This window comes from Alternaria metachromatica (assembly GCF_023757995.1).
Source record: "Alternaria metachromatica strain BMP 0045 chromosome Unknown scaffold_4, whole genome shotgun sequence".
Classification (NCBI taxonomy): Eukaryota; Fungi; Ascomycota; class Dothideomycetes; order Pleosporales; family Pleosporaceae; genus Alternaria; species Alternaria metachromatica.
In genome coordinates, this window is record NW_026055495.1 from 116,197 (window position 1) to 142,519 (window position 26,323).

General features: G+C 49.2%; 8 protein-coding genes and 1 non-coding gene across 9 annotated transcripts; 3 read left to right on the plus strand and 6 right to left on the minus strand.

The window, feature by feature from the left end:
• Positions 1-5,327: 5,327 nt before the first annotated feature.
• On the minus strand, positions 5,328-6,513 carry J4E83_002411 (uncharacterized protein; the record flags this gene model as incomplete). Its single annotated transcript, XM_049329359.1, has 3 exons — positions 5,328-5,822; positions 5,887-5,973; positions 6,022-6,513. The coding sequence occupies 3 exons, from the start codon at positions 6,511-6,513 to the stop codon at positions 5,328-5,330; spliced, it is 1,074 nt and encodes a 357-aa protein (XP_049191038.1).
• A 505-nt stretch (positions 6,514-7,018) lies between these two features.
• On the minus strand, positions 7,019-8,323 carry J4E83_002412 (uncharacterized protein; the record flags this gene model as incomplete). The annotated part of the gene is made up of 1 exon (XM_049329360.1): positions 7,019-8,323. One exon carries the CDS (start codon positions 8,321-8,323, stop codon positions 7,019-7,021), a length of 1,305 nt encoding a protein of 434 aa, XP_049191039.1.
• A 4,978-nt stretch (positions 8,324-13,301) lies between these two features.
• Positions 13,302-14,640, plus strand: J4E83_002413 (uncharacterized protein; the record flags this gene model as incomplete). Its single annotated transcript, XM_049329361.1, has 2 exons — positions 13,302-13,366; positions 13,452-14,640. 2 exons carry the CDS (start codon positions 13,302-13,304, stop codon positions 14,638-14,640), a joined length of 1,254 nt encoding a protein of 417 aa, XP_049191040.1.
• Positions 14,641-15,355: 715 nt separating this feature from the next.
• J4E83_002414 (uncharacterized protein) lies at positions 15,356-15,748 on the plus strand (the record flags this gene model as incomplete). The annotated part of the gene is made up of 1 exon (XM_049329362.1): positions 15,356-15,748. One exon carries the CDS (start codon positions 15,356-15,358, stop codon positions 15,746-15,748), a length of 393 nt encoding a protein of 130 aa, XP_049191041.1.
• A 559-nt stretch (positions 15,749-16,307) lies between these two features.
• J4E83_002415 (uncharacterized protein) lies at positions 16,308-17,048 on the plus strand (the record flags this gene model as incomplete). The annotated part of the gene is made up of 1 exon (XM_049329363.1): positions 16,308-17,048. One exon carries the CDS (start codon positions 16,308-16,310, stop codon positions 17,046-17,048), a length of 741 nt encoding a protein of 246 aa, XP_049191042.1.
• Positions 17,049-17,178: 130 nt separating this feature from the next.
• On the minus strand, positions 17,179-17,305 carry J4E83_002416. The gene has a single exon. It is a non-coding gene; the product is annotated as a tRNA-Arg (tRNA).
• Positions 17,306-17,399: 94 nt separating this feature from the next.
• J4E83_002417 (uncharacterized protein) lies at positions 17,400-17,984 on the minus strand (the record flags this gene model as incomplete). Its single annotated transcript, XM_049329364.1, has 1 exon — positions 17,400-17,984. One exon carries the CDS (start codon positions 17,982-17,984, stop codon positions 17,400-17,402), a length of 585 nt encoding a protein of 194 aa, XP_049191043.1.
• Positions 17,985-20,985: 3,001 nt separating this feature from the next.
• J4E83_002418 (uncharacterized protein) lies at positions 20,986-21,636 on the minus strand (the record flags this gene model as incomplete). The annotated part of the gene is made up of 1 exon (XM_049329365.1): positions 20,986-21,636. The coding sequence occupies one exon, from the start codon at positions 21,634-21,636 to the stop codon at positions 20,986-20,988; it is 651 nt and encodes a 216-aa protein (XP_049191044.1).
• Positions 21,637-24,505: 2,869 nt separating this feature from the next.
• On the minus strand, positions 24,506-25,950 carry J4E83_002419 (uncharacterized protein; the record flags this gene model as incomplete). The annotated part of the gene is made up of 2 exons (XM_049329366.1): positions 24,506-25,877; positions 25,931-25,950. 2 exons carry the CDS (start codon positions 25,948-25,950, stop codon positions 24,506-24,508), a joined length of 1,392 nt encoding a protein of 463 aa, XP_049191045.1.
• Positions 25,951-26,323: the final 373 nt, after the last annotated feature.

Below are 26,323 nucleotides of genomic sequence, written 5' to 3' on the forward strand. Positions count from 1 at the left end.
GCTTATATTTAATTCTGCTAGCGGCGCGAATCTTTTTAAAACGCTAGTTATTAAATTTGCTACTATTATTATTACAGAGAATACTAATAGTTAAATTATACTAGTTTTTAACCTAGGCCTTAAATTTAATAAATAAAGTAGTAGCTTTATCTTTAGTTAAAATTAGTTAAATCTAGTAAAACCTAGAATAATTGTTAGTAATAAGAAGACTAATAACTTTCTTAGTATTGCTCTTATTATCTATAGTAGTAACAGCGCCTAAGAGGTCTATAAATAGGCGCTTAAAAAGGCAGGTAGCCTATTATCTAGGTTCGCAGTAATTTAACTAGAAGAGGCTAGCCTATAGGTAATTATTACACTTATCTATAGGCTTACTACTAACCTTTAGGCTAAGTAAAATTAGAAGCTTTCTAAGGCGCTGCTTACCTAGGTAGGTAAGCTGTTAGTGCTAGATAATTAGAGAGACTTTCTAATTAATTACTATAGCAATGTACGTAATTAGTAATAAATTTTAAGCTTACTACTTAATATTTAAGGTATAGAGGTCTATCTACTTGTAAGACCTCTACGCAATTAACTAATTTAACGTAGTCTAGATAATATCTATAGTAAAACTATAGGTATAGAACGTAATATTAGTTAGCTTATTATTAAGAAGCGTAAGGCTTCTTTATAAAATAATGCTAAAAGAGAGCTACTCTAAATAGAGTACGTATTTAATTTTAAATAGCTTTCTAAACACTCTCTTTTTACTAGTTACTAATACTAGTAGTATAACTATACTAATGTGTGTAATTTTAATTACGCTCTCTACGCCTACTACCTACTATTCTAGAAGAGTAAGCCTAAGAGTACTGCTAAAAAATTAGTGTTAGCTAGTATAGTGTACCTTTGCGCTACTATCTAAGACCTAGTTAGTATAGATAACTTATTTGTTAAGGGCTGCTAAGATAACGTTTATCTAGAGAGTTACTTTAAGTTTCTAATTATTAGGCCTATAGAATTAAGTAATAGCAACTTATTACTTAAAGAGTTTAGCTTCTACTTACTATAATTTTAAATTATTATAGTTAGCTATTATATTAGAGTAGGCGTGCTTTAAACTTGCGCTGTAGCTGCGTTTGCTCTAGCTACTATTTATCTTATTCTAGAACGCCTTTTTAAGGTAAGCGTTTAAGAGATAATTATAGCAGTAACTATAGGTAGCTCTTAGTAGAGTAGCAGCGTATACGTGCCTATTTTATTTAGCACTCTTGCACTAGGTACAGACTTTTTAGCCTTTAGGCTTTGTTCTAAAGGTAGCTAAGGTAATTAAATCTATACTATTATTTACAAGGCGTTATCGCTTTTCTATAATAATATTAGAGGCTAATTTGTTAAAGTTTCTTAGATTTTTAAGGTTAATAATTAATAGATTATTGTATAGAGCACTAATACGCTCTTTAAATAAATTATTTAGATTATATAAGAACTAGAGATTTACTAGCTAAGGTAGTAGTTTGTATTAGAAATTAACTAACTATAGGCTGTTCTAAACAGCGTTTAGCTTGTCGTAAAAATTAGTAACATTAACGTAATTAGCTAATTTTACTTTAAGAAAGCGCCTAAACAGTGTATAGAGGTAGGCACTACTAGTAGCTTAATGCACTAATAGTTTAGCAAAAGCCTCTCTTAGTTTAACGTAGTCTTTAATTGTTAATTTAATATACGCTGTTAAGCTTATTCTAAGTAGTTTAAGCGCGATAGGCTTCTTCTTAGAGAAATTCTATAAGGTAGAGTTTAGATTAAAGAATAGCTAGAACCTTAAGGCGATAGTAGTAGATTTAAATTTATTCTGCTACTTATTGTAATTTACTAGTTCTACTAATTTTAGCTACTTATTATTCTAGATAATAGTAGTAGCTACCTATAAATCTAGGTAGTAAGTATTATTTAACGCAGGCTGCTATATTGTTATAAACAATTAGATAGCTTATTTAATTATAAGTAGTCTACTACTATTAGTAGTAGTTCTCTGCAGTAGAGCTGCTACTATAGAGGTAGTCTTAGTAACTAGCTTATAGAGCCTAGTAGTAGCTAGAGCTTAATTTAGTACTTAGCGAGTATTCGTATTAGATATTATAGCGCAAGCCTAAGCAGGTACTAGTACTCTAGAAGGCGTACTAGTAGCCTTAGAGACACTAGCGCTATTAAAGCCTTTCTACTATTAAATATTTATCTTGTCTAGGCGCTCTTGTTTAGCAGCTTACGCTACAAGAGCTTATTATTAGGCTATTAGAGGCATGTTGCTATTATTAGCGTCTAACGCGCTAGAATCTTGTAATTCTTTATTAGCGACAACTAGTTTAGGCTTATATTTGTTAAGTAGAGAGTTGTAGTTTAAGGTGCTTATTGCAGAGAGAGATTATAGTTACTCTATAGGTTTTTTAACACTAGAGCTCTAGTTAGTATTATTAAAGCGTACCTATAATAGGCTGTAGTTTCTTAGAGAAGGCACTAGAGTATTTAAATAAGATAGGTTTATTATAGCAATAATAAATAATAACGCAAATTAATAAGCTGTTAAAAGAATAAGATAGGTAAGAAATAGAGTCTAAAAAATTTAGCAAGGCTTTACTATCTACCTTAGCTAACCTTTTAGATATAAATTTACTTACTAGCGCGCTAAACTGCCTTAGGTATAGTAGTTTCTATTCTAGGCTTATAATATAGTAAACTAACCTGCAAGCTTTCTAATTATAGACAGCGTCTGCTAAATATTATCTTAGATAGTTAGCACTCTTTTTAGCAGAGCCTAAAACTAACTATACTTAGTAGTAATAATTATTAGTAGTTGTATATTTGTATTAACGTTTAAAGTTTCTTACACTCTAGTATAGAGACTAAGTGCTAGAGTTACTAAAAACTTATTAAAAAATTTAAATTTTACGCTAGAATTATGCTAAAGAGATGCTATCTAATGTCTTGTCTAGCTATTACAACTACAGAGTGTTATAGGTTAACCTAAAGAATTTAAAATAAGCTAACTACTGCTAACCTCTAACTAAAGATAGAGGCAGACTTAGCAATCTTTAGAGATAAGCTTCTTTTTAGCATTCTGCGAAGAGCGTCTTCTAATTTATTTAAATTCTAATTAATAGTTTACCTACACTAAATAGTACTTCTACAGAGCTACAGCTATTAATAATTCTTATTTTAATATAGTTTCTCTAGCTAAAGGCTATTAGAAGTAGCGCTTCTAGCACCTATTTAGGCGTCTTTAGTTATTAGGCTGCTAAAATAGGCTTCTAACCTATAGACCTAAAGGTTGTTAGTTTTATAATATAAGTATAAAAAGTTATAGAAGATGTGTTAAATATAATAAGTTCTAAAAACTACAATTTAGAGGATAATAAACTAACGCAGTAAAGCGCTAGGCTTATAACCTGTTTAAAAGATAGAATTTAGAATTTAAAGTATTAATTTATCTAACTAAGGTTAAAATAATGTTATTTAAACTACGCTACTGCTTACATAACTCTTTCCTACCTTATTAAATTTGACAAGGCTATCTGACTTAATTGATTGAGTATGTTGTCGACAATTTAGACGAGTGGGGTGATCTCTTGCTTAGCGATGTACAGTTTATCGATGATTTGGGGGGTTACTTCTAGACAATAAACCCTTCTTTTGGACCTGGAATGGAGAACCTAGACGAGGAGGCGTTTCGCTGTTACAGGCTACAATTAAAACAATATCGCAAGACGATGGCGGATTATCGCATCTAGCAAAAGAAGGACAGAGCGAGAGTTGTGATGGGGAGCCAAGACTAGGCTCAGTGATTAGTGAGGCTTAGCTCTAGACATACTAGTCATGCTAGCTACCGCTGTGTTCTCTTATCGTACTTAACGAATGCGTGTCATGAATAGATCTGAAAGCTGTCTCACGGAGGTCTCAAAGCCATCCCCCAACTTTCGATACTGCGATAATCCCATTAGGAGACCGCCATCTCGCCATCGCGGTCTCACGACACGACTCAACCATATGAGGAACACAGCCCTGAATATCTATCGACTTCGGTTAAAGTGTCTGCGGAGTATTTCGATGAGGAGTCGTTCGTGCGTCGTCCTGGAGCAACTGAAGAAGGGCTGTCGGAAAAGTTTGTTGATGAAAACAAAATTGCGGTGGGATGCGAACTAGGCCGAAAACTGTAACGTCGCTCCACGGCTTTTGTGCGAAGCGACCCGGTTACAAATTTTCTCCCATTGAGAAGCTTCCTCTTGTCTCAAGGATCAACCGGGAAATGCTTCAACAAGGTTCCTCACTTCCTGATTGGTCAGGTCATATCCTGGCGATAATGTTAATGTGAGCCATGCGAGGGAAACAATTGAGAGCTTAGCATCAGTCAATCATTTGGCCAGTTCCTATCTTTGGAATACTTGTCAGTCCTCTTCAATCTGCAGAGTGCGTCACACAAGATCAGCCACGATAAGAGAAGGAACGAGTCAAAGGATTGATGGATTTATATATCTACACACGCTGCAAGGTCGAACAGAAAGACCGCAAGTACCGAACTTCAAATGTGGTGGCGAAAGAGCAAGGCTCATTCGTGTGTTGAGAAAGGTCCAGTCCGGGGTAGAGGCAGCGTATTATGTACCCCTTTTTGTCTTCACGAAAGCTTCATTATCCTACTTTCTCACACGTACATTGTGTACACTTTTCCTTGTGACTTAATCAAGAGTGATTAGTGTCACGAAAAAGTCAGGTGGGTTGATGCTATACTTCAGTGCCTCTGTCGCGCAGATCACTGAAGTACATGAGAAGAGACGACCAAACCAGTGGAAGTCATGCTATAGGAGAATCTGGTCGAGTATCATGAGCGTTGCATTGGAATGAGACACATGGGAAGACTACGAAGCAGTTGAATAATAGATCCCGCAGTTGTTCAAATAATTTAGTACATGATTCGTTCGTGTTGCTGCGACATTAGTTTATGAGACGGGTAATTTCTAACATAGTCGAGCGGTTCACACATGTGACATTCACACAAAAGGCAAAGTTCATTACACTAAGCACACAGTAATTTTGAGCAACGTAATGTTGATCTCAGACAATATCACGCACGATATCACATCCGCGACTGTTCCCAACAAGATTCCTTTGTTCACGTCGACTGAAACAATTCGCACGTTCACTCTTATCCATTGGCACGTCTATGACTGTAACGCTGAAAGAGCCTCGCTTACAAGCTACGAAAGGCAGTCTAGACGTCTACATGCCTCCTTTCCATTTATCTGCCAGTATACCATCCTCACACTTGAACTTCACCACAACACGCCGCTCAAGCCTCAGTCCTCCCACCTATAGCCGTGAGCCTCTACATCCTTCCTGACCATAGCCCGATACTCCTTATGCAACGCCACATACCTCTTCAAGAAACCCGCATCGCTGTAGCCGGCCTGCAGATTCCGATCGATAAGCCAATACGCAATGAACGCATCTAGATCAGCCAGCATAAGCTTCGAGTAAATCATGAGCTGAGCTTGAATGAGGGCTTCGGTAAAGGGACCGCGGTCAAGACCCTGGGGGAAATTGCAAGGATGAACACCCTCGGCGCAATCGATAAGCGCGTATGGTATCTTGGCGATGTCGAAGCCCGTGTGTCGGTTCACACCGGGTGTGTATGTGTAGTGACCGGTCGTGTGGATGATCGGCTGCGGTGGCTGCGGTGGAGCTCCTTTGACAGGCTTTGTCACTCCCTTCTTCTTTTTCCAGTCTTTTACCCAGGTGCGTGCGTCCATACCGAAGAGACAGTCCAGACCCTGGAGAAGGTGCTGACGATTCTTCGTGATGAAATGTCAGCTCAGTACAATACGCGCGTTCGGGTAGCCATGGAAGAAGACTCACGATGATCCAAGCCTGGACTTTTGGTGTGATTCCGCTCTGTGCAAATCGGGATTGTACTTCGGGAATCTGCGCATGAAGGGGAAAGAACTTCAAATGAGTTAGCAGTATCTCGAGAAACTGTCAGGAGTTGCATACCGTAAGAATCTCCAACGCGGTCAACGGGATAGTGAAGACGGATAGATCGAATTGTGAGGGGGTTACAACACTGTGCAGTGGATGGAAAGGCCTCTGCAGTACATCGCGGGGCGGCATTTTCTTGTGCAATCCGGTATGGATGAGTTGATGCGATACGGACGGCGAGTATAGATCCGTGAACCCAGGTCCAAAGTAGCGCATGCTCTTGTCACCTTCAGGAAAGAAACCGTTTTCGTTGAATCTCACGCGACCTTTCTTGACTTTCCTGTCGTGCTCTGAATCGAAGTCGTCGTCATCATCGTCATCGTCGTCAAGGGTAGAAGTCGCTCCAGATCGCGCGCGCTTGTGAGTGTTTGCTCGTGGGGTAGCGCCGCTAGACGCGCGCGGACGCTTCTCTTTGTCACTGCGACTAACGTCGGTGGGATTGCGAGGTGTTTTCCGGGGCGCTTTGGAGGCAGCACCGCGCTGGCGGCCGGTGGTGGGACTGCTCATGACCGTGGTCGAGACAAGACACTAGAGACGAAGGGGCTTGATACCGTTAAAGACTGGGCGTGTAGAAGAGACTTTTTTTGTTTGCCAATACTCCCTCACTCCAGGAGATAAGCGAGCACCCTAGAACCGACTTTGACGTCAAATTTTCACATTTGCTTGTCTAATCCTAGTGAAATCTCCATCTCTTCGAAATATTCCACGTAAGAGAATGTGCAGCTCATCAACGCGACAAATCCGGGGGCGGAGGGGAGAGCGTAGCGCTAGTAGACCGGTCCACGGGATTCTGGCAAATGAATCGATTGTCTGCCTAGCAGCGGAGCAGCAATGAATGGGAACAGGCTACGATTTTAACTCGGACTAGGGCCTAGTGTTGGTACGGGCTAGCCATTGAGAATATCCTTTGGTAGGCAATATGATTGTGATAGCTTTGAGGAGCAATGAAAGAGTTGGGCAGTCTGAAATACCAGTCGTCCGAATTGATGAATATCCTGACCAGTGACTATACCTACTCCCGCATCTCGTTCTGATGAGACAAGGTCCAGAAACGCTGCACAATCGCATCAGGAAGCGCAGGCAAGTGCGTCTTCATCGGGCGCACCACCAGCTCCTCACCCTTTCCCAGGCAGAGAAGCACGGCAGACCCATTGCTCGTGTTCTCCTTTACCGTTGTCTTCAACTCCCCCAACAACCATACAAGCTTACGAAGAGCTGCTTGTCGCTTGCTGTCATCCTCGTAGTTCTTCCTCATCTCCTCTGGGGTGAAGATCTTCTCGGTTGAAGAGAATACACCATCCTTGTTCGTACCAAGAGACCACCGCGAAGTTCTCCCAACCCAGATCTGATCGAGGGGCTTGCTCTGGTTGTTGCTCTTTAGTTCCATTGTCTTGCTGTGAGAGATCGACTTTCCTGCCAGAAGCACGGTGGTCGAGTCAGAGCTTTCGAGTCTGATGGTAGTGTTCGCAATCTCGGGCTCGGGGTACGATGTGGATTTCGCCAACATTTCCTCGATTTCGTTCCGGGAGGGCTGCTCATCGGGCATGTATGCGTCTGTCTCTGCCCTTACCACGATGTTGAGGCCACCAAAATCGTACTGTATGGTATGGTGATGTCCTTCCGCATCTTGAAGATCTGGTTCTAGTTGCGTCGTCCAGGCAGCCTCAAAGTTACGCCCGTAAGATCCGTTGGTAGAGCCAGCCATACCAGATCGAAGCCTTCGCCCCACGATCAAAGTATTGCCAACGACGTGGAGCGTCAGTGCGAACGGCTGGCACGATACATTCTTGACGTATGTAATGAGCGCGGTCATTGATCCGCGAGCGACGAGGACATCAACGTCGTCGAAACGCTTGCTTGGCTTCATAACGGTAAGAGCCTGAAAGAGTGGTTCAAACTGAGATCGCGGTACCTTGGCTACATGTTGATCGATGTAATAGCGCCCTGTGTCCGGCTCCAGTTTCAACGGGACGGGTGGCTTCGTAAACATTGGCGGAGTACCGGGAACGTAGATAGTAGGGGTATCGGTGTACGACTTGAAGCTGTAGCTGCAAAGAAGCTCATAGCCCTTATCCGACACATGGTTTGGCGACTCGGGTATCGCCTTGGCCATCATATTGAAGATGATCTCGTTGCTCGTGTTGGCGTTCATCCAAGGATCATCCCGTCTGCGCTTTAGATACCTCTTCCACCAAGCCACGGCGGACTTCCACGTACTGCCTTCGACGTAGACACGGTCGAGGGCGATGATGGTAACCGAATAAACAGCTAGTGCAGCCAAACCCTGCCACTTGCTCCATGACTTGGAAATATCCATATCGGCAGACACCAGGTCCGACTCGTATACTGCAGTCGAGAGTGGGCTCAACAACGTGGAGCAGGTGCGGAGTCAGGAGGATCGTGTGCTGCACTCTTGCTTCAGTAGTCGATCTAGGGGTTGAGCGAAAGTTAGGTAGAAAGGTGATAAGCTTCCGGGTGGTCGGTGTGTTGAGCTAGGCGGTGGGATGGTAGAGTTCGTATATATCGATGAGCAATAAGGTCAATATATGGCAGGAGAAAGGCGAGGTCACACTCATAGGCTGCAGCCAATAGATGGTAGTAATGCAGGGAACGACCAACGTCTGCCATGAGTGCGTGCTTCATTACGCCGACCCCGATAGGGTTGAGTGAATTCATAGCGAGAGAGCTGCAAATCGCGGTCGGCAATCGCTGCCTTCGAGTCTATAACTCGAGATTAGCGAATCCGGTGATTGCCATCAAAACTAGCAAATCATCGCGCCCACAAGCAGACTGCAGTGGCATTCCACGAGCTTGACCGCTCCTGCGTGTTCGCATGCCTAGATTGGAGGAAGTAGTAGGGCGTTTGTCAAGCTACCATGCCGAAAGCGCAGTACAGTCTGATAGGATCAGTCTAAGGTGGCCGGGTCATCCAAGCGTTTGTCTCGGTACAAAGCATGGCGACGATATTGATGCGGACAACGAATCATTGTGCTCGTCTCGTTGACGATCGGTATGTCGGCGGGGAAAGTGCGACCCTCTAGGTATGTACATTCTCGATGAGTTTTGTATTGTCGCGTTAGTGCGCGAGTGTTGACTCAGCATGACGAGCATGCGCGTAGGAGAAGGTTGTTGGGTGAGGTTTGACAGCTCGGTGGCCGGAGTTCGAGGACGCGACGCGTGTGCCACCGTGCGCTGACGTAATAACGCGATCCCAAAAACGCGCTACGACTGCGCTAACCCCTGAGAGCTAATCACGTGTACTCTGAGAAGCTCATCATCGCCGCACAGTAAACGTCAAGCAACTACTCGACTTTATTGCGCTACGCTAACGTACAGCCTACTCCGACGACCACAGTAACTATCGCGGCGTGGATGTGGGCAAAGTCCCCGCCCCTCCCCCTTGCGGCACCACGTCATTCGGATGACCCAGACTCATCTCCGCACTCGAACCCCCATTTCCTTTTATGCCCACAAGCTCCGGCAACGACGATAGATCGAATGGTATTCGCTTCTTTGTACTAGTGCCAGTATGTTGTCGCTGCTTCCGCCGATGAAGAAGCCAAACAGGCGCGCACATGGCCATCAACAAAAGAATGGCGAAGCCCACCGCGATACCGGCAATCGCGCCTTTTGGTAATGGCGATTTGCTTGATGAGTCGGGGTTGGAAGGAGTGGTCTCTGGCGCAGGCGAAGGGAAATTCAAGGAGCAGGAAGATGAGCCGTCCGATGCCGTTGAACACTCGGGTGTAGGCAAGATCAACTGGATTTGCCTGGCGTCGACAAGGTTGCGCCATATTTCGTCAGATAGAGTCGTGGTAGTAGTGACGGGAGCTTTGCCTTCAACGCACACAACCTCCTCTAACGTGGTAACGTCCGTGCCGGGAAGGCTGAAGCAACCCTGTTCCACTGCCAGGTTCGTGTTCCCTGCGTTAGTACGGTAAAAGCTGTACCGATGAGTCAATCAACTGAAACTGTCATGCTGTGCTTACATGAGAAGAACTTACGATGGACAGCATGCGACTTGAGTGTAAGTAGAAGGTGTGCTGAATGTCCTCCGTGCTACATCAACCCATCCTTCTGGACATTGATTTGCCGGTGAATACACGAGGTTTGAGTGAGAAGAAAGGTAGGGGCCGAGCCAGTGTGTTCCTGGCGGAAAACATTCACTTGCCAGAGTGGGCTTGCCGTCAGATCCGCATGTCCGGTCTCTTTCCCACGATGCGCAGCTGCTGCTGCCTTCTGCGTCACACTCTCGAACGGGAAGGGAACAGTAAGCTGGTGCGGTGAACGGCGTAATTAACGACCCGTACGGGGCCGTGGAGTCTGGTGTTGTCACGGGCGACGATGATGTGCGGGAAGTGGTGTCTGTGTTGCTGGACAGGGGGGATGATGATGCTTGTTCGCTAGCAGAAGACGATGAGGATGATGTAACGGGAGAGTCGGCCATGTTGCGGATGATAGAGGATGATTTTGGCTACGAGAAGACGGCGATGAACATATGAGGATCGAAGGAACCCGTGCATTCATATGCAACGCATGGCAACGGGAACATTATAATGCGGCGCATGATACCGTCGGCTAATGAGAGGACGGTCAACGGTGTGACGAGATTCGCAAATGTTGCTTGAGTTCCGCGCCGTATGCTGCGCCGCACATCTGCCCATGTGAGAGATTGATTCTTGGCAACCAACCTTGCCGGAAATCTTATGTTGTGTATATGACAATGATTGGCACAAGGGATGATCAAACAGAGCTGCGCATGCGCAGTGAGATCCCGCGCTCGGCATGACCGACCCGCGCACGTCAACGGACTTAGGAAGGCGGAACCGAACAAAAGCCTCATAGCAAAGGATCATGAAAACGAGGGAGAGAAGGTTCGGCCGGTCTCGAACGACCAAGTGGTCAAAACGTCTCGCTCTTTGATCTACAGTATGGGTATCAATATAGTAACAAACGAAGAAAAGATCCACGCCATCAAAACCCATCAACGCCCTGGTGTGAGCGCTGTTTCCAATCTGGGCGACCTAACTTCCGGCTGTGGATGGAACAACCCATTCGAACTTGCCATCTGTGCAGGCGGAGAAATCTTGCCATTCTTCCCCACAAACTCGGGCAACGCGTCATGCTCTCCGCTCGGGCTGGCTTTTGGTATCGGCGCGTGGTGATGCTGATTTTGGCGGCGACGCCAGAGGAAGAGGAGTCCGCCGGCGATTGCCAGTGCGGCGACCGCACCCACAGTGATGCCAACAATGGGACCTGTACCGAGACGACGTGATTTGGGTTCTGGGGAATCCGCAGGTGGTGGGTTATAATGAGGAGGACCAAAATCTAATGTTGGTTCGCTGAGAGGGGTGAATGTCGCCTCTGAGGCCAATGCAGTGGTAAGAATCACTTCCATTTTCGCGGCCCAAACGGCTGTGTTGCCGCTACCATCTTCGCTGGTAAACCATTCAGAAGCCAAGCTTCCATCCGTCTGGCAGGCCAAGACCGAAGTCGAATTGGCGGTCCAGGTGATCGAACTGGTACAACTCGCGAAATAATAAGTATGCGCCGAGTAACCGCTGATAAACAACGTCAGTGACTGCCAAACATGCTGGCCAGAACCTACTCACGATGGACAGCATACTGCGGTGGTCCGGCTTGACGAATCTATAATCTGACTTTGCGTTGCCCACCCACCAGGACATCCTGTAGCCGGGGAGTATGTCAAGAGCGAGTATGGGAATGGACTGCCTGGAAAGCATTCGCTAGCACGGGTGGGGCGTCCATTTGAACCGCAGGTCTGATCGCGCTCAATGAACCCACAACTTAGGGTAGGTGTGCCAGTTGAAGTTCCACTAGACGGTGTCTCAAGAAAACATGACGACTTGACAACGTTGTTGCAATAAGACGGCGGAGTGAAAGGGGTCATGATCGAATAGGAGGGTGTCGGTCGCGTAAAGGAGGAACTGAAGGAAGTCGTCATGGATGCGGTTGCGAAATCGGCCATGGCTGAGGTCGGAGAGGCGATGAAATCGCGTACCACTTCAAACAAGACGAGACCAGCAGCGAGCATTTGTAGTACTCACAAGGGATGGGAAGGATGAGGTCAAAGCGCAGCCCTGCTCCGCCGCCCCCATGCTCCCGTTATGTGAGACCATGCAAGCCTCGCGAGTGGCTTTCCTCTCTCCAATGAGGGTGTGGGTCTATCAGCAGGCGCGTGCAGGCAGCATGCATTCCGCGGGGTGCCTTAAGCCACTTCAAGCTCGTTGGGTCTTGCTGGGATGTTGAGCGGGATTTCAATAAGGGCATGGCGTTGAGTCGCTTGGCTGGGTTGTTTGCAGCGTTTCGAGGACAAAGCATCCAGAATATGTCGGACGGCATCGTGGTTGACGTCTGTAGTACAAACGATGGATTAAGAGTATGACTGTGAAAATGCTACGCGACGTATGCAAGGCTGACCTGCTTGACCACCCTTACCTTTTGACAGCGCGATTCGCGTTTAAACTTGCCTTTTGGGATGCGGTGTGTGGGCAGTGATGGCGTTGGGGGCCAAATTTCCTTTGACAGCATAACAACTAGGTGGCACAGTTACCAGAAGATTGGGTCTCGATGCTGGCTGTGGAGGCTGTGTTATTTATGCGCTCCACCCCAAGCAATGGCATATCGCGTATCAAGCGATAGCGATAGGAACATTGTGTATGTTATAGGCAACACGATTCGGAAGACCGGCGTGTTTTCTGCGCGTCGTGGTTTTGCCAAGCAATCGCGACGGGACATTCGGGGCAATTGGGCAACGACGCAATGATGCGGAAGTAGAAGACGCGAATTCGCGTGCGCATACGTGCGAAAGTTCGCCATGATTGGAATGAGATGGAGGAGAGATGGAGTGTCGTTCAGCAGCGGTTGAGTTGAGATGAGGTTGGAGTTGTGTAGTGCAAGGCTAGAGGCTCAGGCAGCGTGGCGGCGAATTGCGGGGAAGGCGCGACCAGTACTGCAGCCCCCGACGTCTGTGGATAAGCAAACCTTGATACATCTGATCTTTGAATTCTGGCTTACGAGGACATGGGCTGATTAGTATGCTCAGCGATTGTTGTTGAGTGAGCAAAAAGGCCCGGCCTGGCAAGAGGGCAATTGCCGAGAGAACGTGACCTGGCGATATGTGGCTCCGAGATCCTCGGCCCAGCCGTCGCGACTATGTTGCCCCACAACTTAAGTTAAGAGCTGTCTCCGCCTCCGCATTCACTCGCCATCTCCCCTAAACATCGCCTTCCTCACTCACAAACCTCAATTAATTGCTCCTCTCTACTTTCACAATGACCGACCGCCTCAAGTCCATCGTTTCGCACATGACGCCCTCGGCCAGCGGCATCTCGGCCCTGTAAGCTCCACCCGGACAGATATGACACGTGAAGAACGCGCGGCGGATGATAAGGGAAGAATGCAGCGCTGACAGCCATCAACAGTACCACCAAGAACCCCGACGATGTCGTCATCACCCTCGCCCTCCGCACTCCCCTCACCAAGGCACACAAGGGCGGCTTCAAGGACACGACCCTTGACGGCCTCCTCGTCAAGACGCTCAAGCAAGTCGTCGCAAAGTCGAACCTCGATCCCGCAGTAGTAGAGGACATCTGCGTCGGCAACGTCTCAGATGCCAAGGCTGCCTACTATGTCCGCGCCGCCATGCTCGCCGCTGGCTTCCCCAACACCACATCCGGCTCGTCGCTGAACCGCTTCTGCTCTTCGGGACTCAAGGCCGTACAAGACATTGCCAACCAGATCGCGGTTGGCAGCATCGAGTGCGGTCTCGCCATGGGTGCTGAGAGCATGACAGCAGGCGGCGACAGGCTCGAGAGGCCGTTCGTCGACGAGGTGCTCGAGAACCAGGAAGCGAAGGACTGCATGCAGCCCATGGGCCAAACATCAGAGAACGTCGGCAAGGACTTCAACATCTCGCGCGAGCGCCAGGACAAGTACGCTGCCGAGTCATACCGGAGAGCCGAGGTTGCGCAGAAGGCGGGCTGGTTCGACGACGAGATTGCGCCCATCACCACCCAGATCAAGGACCCCAAGACTGGCGAGGTCAAGACCGTCACCCTGACCAAGGACGAGGGCATCCGCGCCGGCACCACATTCGAGAGCCTGCAGAAGGTCAAGCCTGCCTTCCTTCCCCACGGCGACCGGTCACACGCCGGAAACTCGTCGCAACTCACAGACGGTGCCGCTGCAATCCTCATGATGAAGCGCTCCATGGCCGAGAAGCTCGGCCAGCCCATCCTCGCCAAGTACGTCGGTGCCACCGTCGCTGGTTTGCCACCCAGGATCATGGGTATCGGCCCATCCGTCGCCATCCCCAAGCTTCTCTCCAAGTTCAACATCACCCTCGAGGACGTTGACCTCATCGAGCTTAACGAGGCTTTCGCTTCCATGGCCGTATACTGTCTTGAGACACTCAAGATCGACCACCAGAAGCTCAACCCAAGGGGAGGTGCTATTGCGCTGGGCCACCCACTTGGCTGCACTGGTGCGCGTCAAATCGTCACTGGTCTGAGCGAATGCAGGAGGCAAAAGAAGAAGGTTCTTCTCACCAGTATGTGCATTGGTACTGGTATGGGTATGGCCGGTCTGTTCATCAACGAGCAGAACGTGTAATATATTTAGTTCGGTATATAGCGTTGTATATGAAGCCATTTTCTATCGTCTACGTCAATCTTCGCTCACCTCCACCGGCTTACGCGCATTCTAATCCGTCATTGGCGTTCTGCCCGCACTACTCCGCTCAAGCCAGGTGCACCTACCTGATGGGTCACTATCCGATCTTTTTGTTGCCTGACCCGCGACTTCCGAGCAAGAACAAGGAACGTTGTTTCCTTCTCGGGAAGGCGACTTCGTGCAGTCAACACCTCATTTTTCCTGTTGAATTATTGACACAAGAGCCTCGCATCCGCTCAAAAGGCCATCTCGATTTCGGCAAGCAGCCCTTCGCATAGGGCCGTATGAGGACTTAAAATGAAGATGAGTTGACGGGTCGCTACCATAATAGCCCAGCATCATGAATTATCTTCTGACATACCAACGCCAAGCCGCCAGTCACCAGAACCATGGTACGTCAGGAAGCTGGGATTTCCAAATCTGCTTCATCAAGGAGTCCCTCTGCATGCCATCATTTTCAAGCCTACCTGCATCGCACAAACGCTCTCGACGTATCACCCGCAAACCATCTGCGCGCGCGTAACGCATCCCCTCCTCCAAACGCACCCATTCAAACCTTGATATACAACGTCAAAACATGTCGGACAACAGCAAAGACACTGTAAAAAGCCCCAGTGCCACGGCGAGCCGTCCGAGACGCGCGATACCCGAGACAATGTACGACCCCGTGCGACACCTTCCGGAATACAAGGCCTGGGTGGCTGGTGGTGGTCTGGCGCGATTCGCCAATGAACAAGATCTGGAAACAGATTTTGTAGATCACATATTCCGCACCAGCCCCCAGGTCCAGATTGCGTACGACAGAATCCTCCGAACGATGCCCAGCCTATTGCAGGAGATGACCCGGGATATGAGGCCAGAGCCGGCGACCTACAGCCAGCGAACCGCACTCCAAGCAATAAACGATTACGAGCAAGGCAGCGGTTCGGCTGCAACCTCGGAGGACGATGATGACAGCGGCGAGAAGACGAGCAACCCCGAGAACACAAGCGAAAAGGAACCCGCGAGCAAGCAAGCCAGCGACGTCGTGAGTCGCAAGACTCGGTAGCCCTAGATACATCTTGATACCAAGACTAATACCGGGTATTTCACAGGATGACCACGAGGACTGGAGTTGAAGCGCGTTCATGACAGAAAACCGTCCCAATTCCTCACCTTTCAGATGCGGGAGAGCGCGCAACCTTCAATGGAGCAGCCCGACAAAGGGGGGCCACAAAGGGGGGTTCCGCCTCGGCGGAGGGTAGCCCCGCGAAGAGACTGAAGCGAGAATGATCGCTACGAGCGACGTTGTGAGTCGCAAGACTCGGCAGCCCTGGACACATCTTAATACCAACTTTGGAAGACTCAGGAATGATGTACGACGGAGTTCAACACCTTCCTGAAGTCAAAACCTGGGTGGCTAGTAGGGGCCTGGCACGATTTATAAAAGAACGTGTGTCTTTATGACTATTAGAATCCTCACGTTGGGCAGTCGTTCAATGACGTAACCGTTACCACTGCACACATCACAGCGACATACCTAGGTATACATCAACCCTACAACTAACACGCCCGAAACATACCAAAAATCCCGTAAACACATCCCAAACATCCAAATCACCGCCAAAATGCCACATCCAAGCCTCGAATACACCACCGTCCAACCCCCCTCATCCACCTACCCCCAAAACGCCACCCGCAACAACACCTCCGGCACCGACGCCTCCGTCCTCGACCGCCTCAAGATCCGCGAAATCTGCGAAGGATGGGGCATGTACCGCGATGCCGCCGAGTGGCAAAACTACTCTTCCATGTTCCACCCCGGCGCCTACATAACCACATCATGGACGCAAGGCCGCCTAGACGATTTCATCGCGTCCTCGAAAGAAGGGTTTGAGAAACAGACGCCTCATGGCCCGTTTCCGTACATTCTGCATAGGATTTGTGGCCAGACAGTTGATGTACAAGGCGACCGGGCGATAAGTAAAATGAAAGTTACGATTACATGTCGCATCATGCTTGACGGGATTGAAATGGATAATGAAGCCGACACCCGCTTCTTCTTTTTCTTATCCAGGAACGACGCTGGGAAATGGGGGGTCAATTTCATGACGTTGCTGTTTGATAAGGATAAGATGGTGCCTGTGATGCCGGGCAAGGCGTTCAATGTACCTGAGGAAGAGGTCAAGCAGTATCCGAGCGGGTATCGGTATCTGGATTGGGCGGAGAGTAAGGCGGGGAGGCCGCCGAAGATGGATTTGAATGCGCATGGGAAGGAGAGGGATGTGTTGTATGGCAAGTGTAAGGTGTGGTTGGAGGGAGGGGATGTTAGGCCGAATCTTACGGGGGAGGATTTGAGGGAGTGGTAGATTGTGGAGAGGGGATGATGGGTGAGGTGATGTGCACGAAGTGATAGAAGATCTTGTGAAAAGCTTGAAGAAGACATTGGAGACATGTACTACATGCTAGTGACACTTGACGCACAAAAATATTGGCCTTTAACTCCCATGAGAGTCGAACTCATAACCTTCACGGTTCAAGCGGGCCTTCCATCCCGAACGCGTCCGTTCCGATGTAGGCGACGCTTGAATCGAAGCGTGATGCGCTACCATTGCGCCAGAGAGTCTTCTTTTCACTTATGAGATATTCCATGCCCTTGCAGAGCATATACTAGGTTCTTTCCATTTAGAAGACATCAAATACCTAAGACGGGATGGCCTCTACGCAGCGTCTTCGACCTTCACACCCTTCAGCTTCTTCTCTACCGGCTCCTCCTTGACCACTACCCCCTCTTGGTCAACCGGCTCCTGTGGCGTCTGGTCGCGCTTCCTCTTCCTAGGCTTGCGCTTAGCCTTGGGCTTAGGTGTCGGCGTATCAGGTGTTTGCAGTCTATCGTTCGGAGCAGCTACAGTCCTTGGGTGTGGTACTTCAGGAATGATGTTGTAATGCTGAAACATTGGTGTACTAGGCATGAGCCGACGTGTTAGTTTGTCGTGGTATACCGCACCTGCCTCCCCGAAGATGGGGCTGTCGAAGTTGTTGGTTTCTATAGCTTCGAAAATTTCATCAATGTCTTCCTGTGGTCGGGGGACGATTTGAACTGGTGGATGGTTGACGGGCGTGGCCGTGGGTGTTGGACATTGAGGGGGAGTGCCTGGCGTTGGATGATGAGCTTGGGGCGACTCCTGCGGACGTTGATCACCTGTTGGTGATGCGGCCTCTGGGGAAGCTTGGCTGGCTGGCATTCGCTGCGTAGGTGCCTGCGGTGGAAACAGCTGATCATACAGTGGCGGCGGGGAAGGCATACTTAGTGTAATCGTAGGTAGATTTGATCGAACACTAGTCGCACTTGCATCTTCCCCACTCTCCAGGCGAGCTTGACTGTCTGCAGATGCTGCATGCATCTGTGCGTCTGTCTGAGTATCACAGACTTGAGGCGAAGAGTGAACAGCTTCGGAGACATGTTGCGAAGTCGCTACTGCTTCTTCTGGTGGTTGACTATTCGATTCGCGGGCGGTTTCCATCGGGTGTAAATACCTTCCGCTCTTGAAGTTGTAGAGTTATGGATTAGGGAACTGGAGCCCTTTGGCAAGCCAATATTTGAGCAGGAAGGGAACGCGTTCACTAAGCCGGTAGCTGGGATGTGGACAAGCCTCGAGCATTCACCAGGGTCAATGGTGACTCAGCGGCCGATAAAGAAAGTACTATTCACTTCCGCGTGAGTTGGAATCGCTTTGAAAGGGTCTTGTTTGTGCGTCTGGAAGGTCGTAGGCACATCAAGTGGCCAGAAGAATCTGCCACGGCTGCCCCATCTGGAAAGAACGGTGAGTACGAAGAATGCCATCCCGGCCGACGTCGATTTCACATGATCAGATACAATTGATCCATACGCACGTCATAAACTGAAAATGTTCGTTCGAAGACGAAGTTAATGAATGCTGACATGAGGTCGATGGGCGGCAAAAATGCTGCATCGCGGTGGTGCGAGCTTTGCGCCATCACGGACCAGCCGAGCCGAAGACTTCCCTACATCACGGGATGCCATGCGACAACTTCAGTACATTCGCAAGGGACTGTGCTGCTCGAAAATGGAGATGACGGAAGATGGTGTAACTTTCTGAGATGGATTGTGATGGAACAATGTTGAGGTACGTGAATGGCGATCGATGATGCGGCTAGATTTTGACCGACCAATCAGCAGCGACTTGCTTCAAGACGAGCACATCGACGACTTTAAGGGCCCTTTCTTCTATCGCGTCTTCAGTGAGCACAGTGCAACATCTTACCAACCAAGATCCTCATTCGGCCCATGTCTGTTCCAGTCCAGGTGTGACTTTTCGTATGCTCATCTGAGTCTGGATTGCATAGAAGAACACCTTCGTCTTCGCGACTCACAAGCTAGTCCTTTCATAACGGTCTTCAGCGACTTCGGTAATTCTTATCGTATTACCGTATGACTTGCGTACTGACTGATAACAGCTGCGGCGTTACGTGAAGCGTTTGATCTCTATGTCCGAGGTCATGAAGCTATCCAGGTAGTTCAGATCCAGGCTTCAGGCCTGGTGACCGATCTCGTAAGCCCAGCCGGCAATCACAGTGCTCTGATACCTTCATGGCAAGGCACAAAAGGTTGGATAGACCGGTGGCTATGCATGGCTGATCTTGGACCAACCCTCGGTGTCGACCCCGTATACATTCGCCCTTCAGAATGGCTGGCTTGTGGTTCAATATCCAAAGCTCGGTTCTCAGCCGCCTGGCCAATCATTGGTGGGCGACTGTACTTCAACGAAGGAAGGAGCGAAGACCTCGCCGATTTCTTTGCGCGTGTATGCGGGCATGTGTCAGAATGTTTTCCAGAGCATGATGTGTCTGAGCGATACGAATACGACTGGGACGGCGAATGCTTTGTTGGAACTGAACGTTGGCGCGATGCGAGCGCGTCGATCCAAGAGACGAGCGTGGCGGGCGCGGGACTGGGGCTAGGACTTGCTGTCTCACAATTCACGCGACCGACGCCGTTCGGATATGCCGGCTATCTGCGTGGAATGGTTGTCATAGACTGATGTATCATGTATCTTGTAAAAGTATTGTACGATTAGATGAGGTGGCCTTGAAAGGAGATCTGCAGGTGGAAGGCAGCAATGGCACTAGGCTCAGATAGGACAAGCGGGCTACGCCGTACCGTCGTGACATGTAGACCCATGTCAGCAACCCCTCTTCTCTACGACAACATTATCAAAGTACGGTCAATCGTTGCACACCGAAACTTCGCGCCCAAGAGATCTCTTTGACAAAATGGACGCTGTGTAAGTAGTCATAATACCTCTCGAATCTAGCTCGAAACAGCACTAACATCAGCGTAGCACATTGCATAACCAGATTGAATCGCCCCTACTACGCCTGCCCGCAGAACTTCGCAATAGGATCTACGAACACGTCTTCCGCGTGGACTGTATCAGTTTCTATGGAATGCACGCCTGGGATTACAACACGAGCAACCACTCGAGGCCTGATTACAACCCCAATCCCATGCGCGGGACAAAGTCAGCTTCACAATCCCTATCCTCGCTTCTTAGATACCTACTAGTATGCCGCCAATACTATGCGGAGACCAGATTGTTGGTATTCAAGCTGAGTCCTCTCTGTGGACGTCCGGAACATCTACTTGACGCCGTGGAAAAAATGCCCAGGGACGTGCGAGACGCCATTTCAGTCCTTCGCATCTACGAAATCGAAAACTGGACGATCTATTACCGAGACTTTTACCTCCCAACAGATCTTCCTAACCTGCGAAAGGTCGAAGTGCATTCTTGGGCTCCTAAGGTCGTGGGAGATCCGCTCTTGTTTGCCCATGAATGGAATAGACGTCATGTTCCAGAGGACAACGAGGTTTCGCGTTTGAGAGTTGAGAAATTTTTCAGAGATCTCAAGTCGAAGGATACTGAGAATGCACTTATGAATGTTCAAAAATATGTCAGCAGTCGGGTTGGGGAAGGAGTTGAGATTACGTCAATTGATGCTCCGACTCCCCGCTACAAACACGTCATGGAGGGAAAGTGGGAGATTATGTAGGATTAGGCGAGGTATGCGGGAATCTTGTAGTCCATCATGTAGTACTCAAGGCTTCTCTGATTTGTTCGGATATCTTTTCGTCTAGGTCGTCGATGTTGCGTAAGTTGTGAGTGTAGTCCACCAGGGACTTCTACTACGATACCGCACTTTGCGCAGGTGTATAGTTTTAGAAAGCGCATTTCTTGTACCATTGCACTTGCTATGATATATGCACCTTCGCCATACGCTTCAAGTTCACAGCTTCCGTAAGATAATCACGCGCCCACCTCCAGCATCTTTCCGGTACTGATGCAAGTCCGTCTCCACAACCTCAACCTTCTCCTCCTTTTCCAGTCTCTGCACTTCCTTCTCAAACCCCTTCTCTACCCAGAAGCTATCTAGCACGGTTGCGACTACAACCCCACCATCCTTGACAACCCTTACGAACTCCTCCAGCGGCTCTGGTCCGAGATGACCATGTGTGAACGTACCGCAGCACGTCAGCGCATCGAACTTTCCGTCCTCAAACTCCAATTTCTTCGTCAAATCCGCAGTCGTAAGGTCATCGTACACGGCGGTGTTCTTAGCAACCGCTAGCATGCCTTCGCTGATGTCGAGACCTAAGATATCCGTAGCGCCAAGTTGGGACAGCTCAATTCCGACAAGGCCGGTACCGCATCCTGCATCCGCAATCTTCAGGCCAGCGAGAGGCTTGTCGGGTGAGATGTGGTTTAGCTTCAGGCCGCGGGCTACTGCTTGTGCGACGAGGCGTGGCGCGGTGAAGTCGTGCAGAGTCATGTCGGAGTCATATGTCTTTGCCCATTCGTCGTATAATTTGCGTGATTCTTCGGTGGTTTTGGCGGCGAAGACGCGGTCTAGCAGCGACTTCTCGTCTGACGTTGCCATGTTGAGGGTGTGATGTGTGTCGCGCTTCTAAGGCTCTGTGAACGGCAATGCTGTGATGCCTGTATGCAAAGAAGAAATGCCTGAGGATAATTGAGGTCGTTGTTTGTGATGAAGCGGTACCTGCCAAGGGAGTTAGAGGTCTACGGACAGTTGTCACGCGTGACGTCATCAATCGCGATAAGTGATTTCGCGACACCACCTGGACACTTGGGCAGTGCACAGATATCATAAAACAACAAAATGACTTTCGGAAGAGTCGACGCAGATTCTTGACCTCAAATTGATGGTGCTATGTTCGCAAGACTTTATACAGCAGCAGCGCAAAGCTACGAGACTGCTATGCGCTAGGCCACGCAGAACCCAAGTGACCTCAGGAGCTACTAGCGACGTCTTAACGCGATAAACTTTCGCAAGTTATAGTACTATCTAGATGCTATGGCCAAGAAGTCTTAACATGCCCGGCAGCAACTGCGTATGCCGCCACTCTCTTCCTAAGTTCTTCGGTCCTCTCCGGTTGTACCTCTCCTTCCATGTTTACCACAAGAACGGTCTTCCAATCTGGAAATTTGCACAATGCTTCCAAATTGACATCGTGTCCAGATTCCTTGAGCTGCTTCAGCGAGCGATCATTGAACACCGACAATTTCTTGAAACATGCGACTACGCCAGCAGGTATGAGGTTCTCGATAGTTGCGAGTTCTCCAAAACCGACATGAAGTGGGTTCAAGGAAAATGGCAAGAAGGCAGTTTCGTTGTAAACCTGGCGGCAGACCATAGAGGGGGAAAGGAGCCGGTCTAAAGACTCGTAGCAGCGGTACTGGCGACAAAGCTGATGAAAAACTCTGATTAGGAGACGATCTCGAGCCACATGTAGTATATCTATGAAGTAGCAAGCGAATGTGTACCCATAGATCTGGTTTCGCAGCTCTCGCGGTAGGCGTAGCAACGGAGAGGCAGTCTGATTCTGGGTTGTGCTTTTAGAGTCAATAGTTGCCGGAATACAATGACAATTTGATAACAGTGCTTACATCTCATTTGCTTCAGATTCCGACAGCTTGCTGGTAGAAACGTGCTTATTGCGACGCAGGTATTCCAAGAGAGAACGGCTGCAGACGCGTTGTGTGCCACGACATTGGCATGACATGTCTTGGATGTGTACAGTGGAAATGGATCTTTTGAAGTCGATAAGCCAGATGAGCTCAACCAGTCCTGATACGAGGTAACTTGAGGAACTTGTTGGGAAATGCAGGCCGTGTATTTAAACGAACGATTGTTTGAGGGGAGGTAATCGCTCATCATGTGGACGAAGACAAATCTGAATCACAAACGCCATGGACCGCCAGGTGACCACTACAGCATTAGCTTTTTTGAAGGAACTGGATCGCATGCTTGCCCATTCGATAGCTGAAATAATGACGCGTCTTTTGTAGAATTTGGGGAGACGGTAAGTAGACAGACCTCACACGCATTAACGACGGCTCTCGGGAATTGTAGTGCAGAATATGACGCAGTGGTGTATATAGTAAATGTACAGTGTGTATTAGCGAAAAGAGGTAACGCATGAGACGAAGACAGCGTATCCATGAACGAAGAATGGCTAGAAAGGGACGACGATGCTATGTTGGACCAACTGAGCTTCTATGACATGCTTCAGCAAGCCTTGAACGTAGATTCAATCCGTTCACAACATAGCCAAGATGGCTGCCATCATCGCCACACCACCACTGCCAACCTCCATCTTGCCTGCGCTACCGGTGAAGTTGCTCATTCCTGCCATAGCACTGCCTGTTGGCATGACCATGCCATCAGACATGGTCATACCGCTCTGCATGACCATACCGTCGGACATGGTCATGCCACTCTCCATCGACATTCCCTTGGACATGGAAGACATCGCAGACTTCATGGCAGAGTTCAGCGATGAAGCGCCAGAAGAAAGCGCTGCTTCGCCTGTCGGGGCGGGCTTGTTATCCCAGGCCATTGTCACGGGAGGCGCGGAGGGAGACATCATCGGGACCATTGATGTGATGGTGGAGGAGCTCTGTGCGAGTGCGATGGGAGCGAAGGCCGCGACGGCACCGATGATCGTGGAGGAACGCATGGTGAGGTATATGATTGTACGAAGTTGTAGTAGTAGGATGAGGTCGTCGAGTACGTTCGTGTCGGTTCGTAAGGAGTGTATTAGGTGAGTCCGGCTCGTGAATCTGGGGTATAGTTTTCTGAAGGTTTGTAGAGAGCGAGAGCTTTGAACGGCGGATCGCTAGGGGGCACTTCGCATCTAAATACCTTTCTACACATCACGCACTTGCTCGAAGAGCGCCCATTGTTTCGCAACCTAAGAGCTGTCATCGTGTATATCATCTCATGCGACAGTCAGCGCATCCGGATCTTCAGCCTCCGATCCACTGTGGCGTCTTGCAGCGTCGCGAACCAGACAAATTCTCGTGAAACACGCGAATACAGGGACAATGGCTGTCGATTTCGGGGTGATGAAGTTTGGAGGGTGTTCGAAGTTGGTTTCGGTCGGAACATCGATCGACGCCAGTCCGTGCATTGCCGAAACGCCAAGGCTGAGGTTTGCAGGTGCCACAACCTCACCTCTTCGTTCCTTCATCACTCACAGCATTACCGACAGTGAATCCATCGAACAGCGTTTGCCTTTACTTTACATGTGACCTTTCGGATCTTTTTACTCATCGGCTACCGTTGAATGCCGCAAATCTCTCGCCTGCGTGCGCTGCTGCTGTTTGGCAGGATGTGGGCACCGTGACATAACACGATTATTATCATCCAGCAGCGAACGACCAAAATCCCCAAATCCCAACAATCCAATCATCTCCAACTTCAACGCAATCATCGCCCTCCGCAGCTAATCGTCAATCATCGCCGCGAACTCATCCGACATCCAGTACCGGTCGATCCGAATCTTCACGATGAGCTCCATGTGCTCTGGGCTTTCGTTCCAAGCGTCGGGGCGGTGAGGGTATCGGTAAAGCGTGTTCTGTTCGAATGCCCACCTCAGATTCTCCGCCCAACCGCTTGCATCAGATGGGTCTGGTTGGTCGATGCGGTACAGCGGTCGGTAAGGCGGCTTGTGACGGGGTCCACCGAAGGCGTATGGGCCGTATGCATCAGTCTCTCCTGCTTGACGTTCGAAAAAGAACGCCATGTCCATCGCGTCCTCATCTTGTGCGTTTGCAAGCGCTGTCTCCCATGGCACGACTGAATCTTCTGGAGGCGCGGCATAACTTGTTCTCTCAAGGTCTCTGCTGGCGCTGGCCATGACGTCCTCTTCCTCCACCTCTTCTTCTTCCTCTTCGGCAAATCCTTCAACGACAGGCTCATCATCAAACCATACAGACTTTCCCGGCCTTCCTCTCAGCGCTTGCATGTCATGCTCTGTTTCTGACTCTGGTGTCCCGCCCTTGGGTGGAGGGACTGCTTCTTTCTGTCTCCTTGATACTGGCAAGTCTTCTTCTATGTCACTCTTTCTCTTTCGCTTAGCGTCTTTCTTTTTCTTGACTGGCACGAGCGGAGCGCTGGTTGACGCGTCTTGAGAAAGAGAAGGCTTTATACCAGCCCATCGTTGGGAAGCAGCGCCATCGCTATGCTCTTTTCGAACAGTAGCTGCGCCTCCCACCAGCTGCAATACCTTGTCGTAGTCGCGAGGGTAGAACCACGGCTCATGTGGATTCTGCACGCAATACTCCACCATGCGAGTCAGATCTAGCGCATCATGGCCCTGCGGCATGCAGCTCAGGTCTATGGCTAGCTTCTTGAAGGGTATCTCTGTCGGAGGGATTTCGACATTTCCACTAGGTGGCGAGAACCCTGCAACGTTGAGATCGGCATCGTCCCAGGTCGACTTTCTCTCTTTGTGGAAGCTACCATGCGTCTGGAGCCGCCAGTCTTTGTACCCACCTTGGTCCATCGTCTTGTAGATGCTCTGCCGGCAGCTGGCCTGGGGCCACTCCTTTGGAAGCTCTCTGTAAGTGTTCACAATGGCGCACACCTGAGTCGGAGTCGCGCCGTTCGTGATCAGGCGGTACACCACGTCAGCGCAGTGTATGCTGTTTGGAAGGAATGCGAGGAGCTCTACGGCGGTAATGTTCGCGGTTGCAGGAAACGGGAGGTATCTTGAAGGCGCTTCTGGGCCAAAGCCGTAGCCGAAGTACTCGTTACGTACGCTCGATTTGGACTCTGATGCGTTCTCAGCCGGTCCTGGGACTGACGCCGTTGACCTGCCGAAAAGTTAGGAGAGTGTGCCTATCGTGAGACAATTGGCAGTTAGTACGGTCGCGGCGGATGGTCCATGGTCAGAGGTGCATGTATGGTGTTTGTGGTGGTGATGGGAACCTGCACGTGGTTAGTAGAGTGTGCCTCGCGCTTCTGTTGTGGCTGTCGCTATATCAACGAAAAGGCCACTCTACCCGGTCCGAGCGTCCTTTGAGCAACTTTGCTTGACTCCGCCGTCACCTGCGTCTCCGAAGTGCCAGCGTCAGCCCACGACAAGGTTTGCAGGGTCTGCTTTCGCAGCCAGTGGAGACACCACGCATCGATCACTCAAGACAAAGCGCAGCGAAACTTCGTATCGTCCTTGAAGACGCTCACAGTTTCACTTTCCAGTAAGCCATCCTCCGCGCATCCGGCCACCCCTCGCAGTTTCTGCACAAGGTAACCTTCCAAG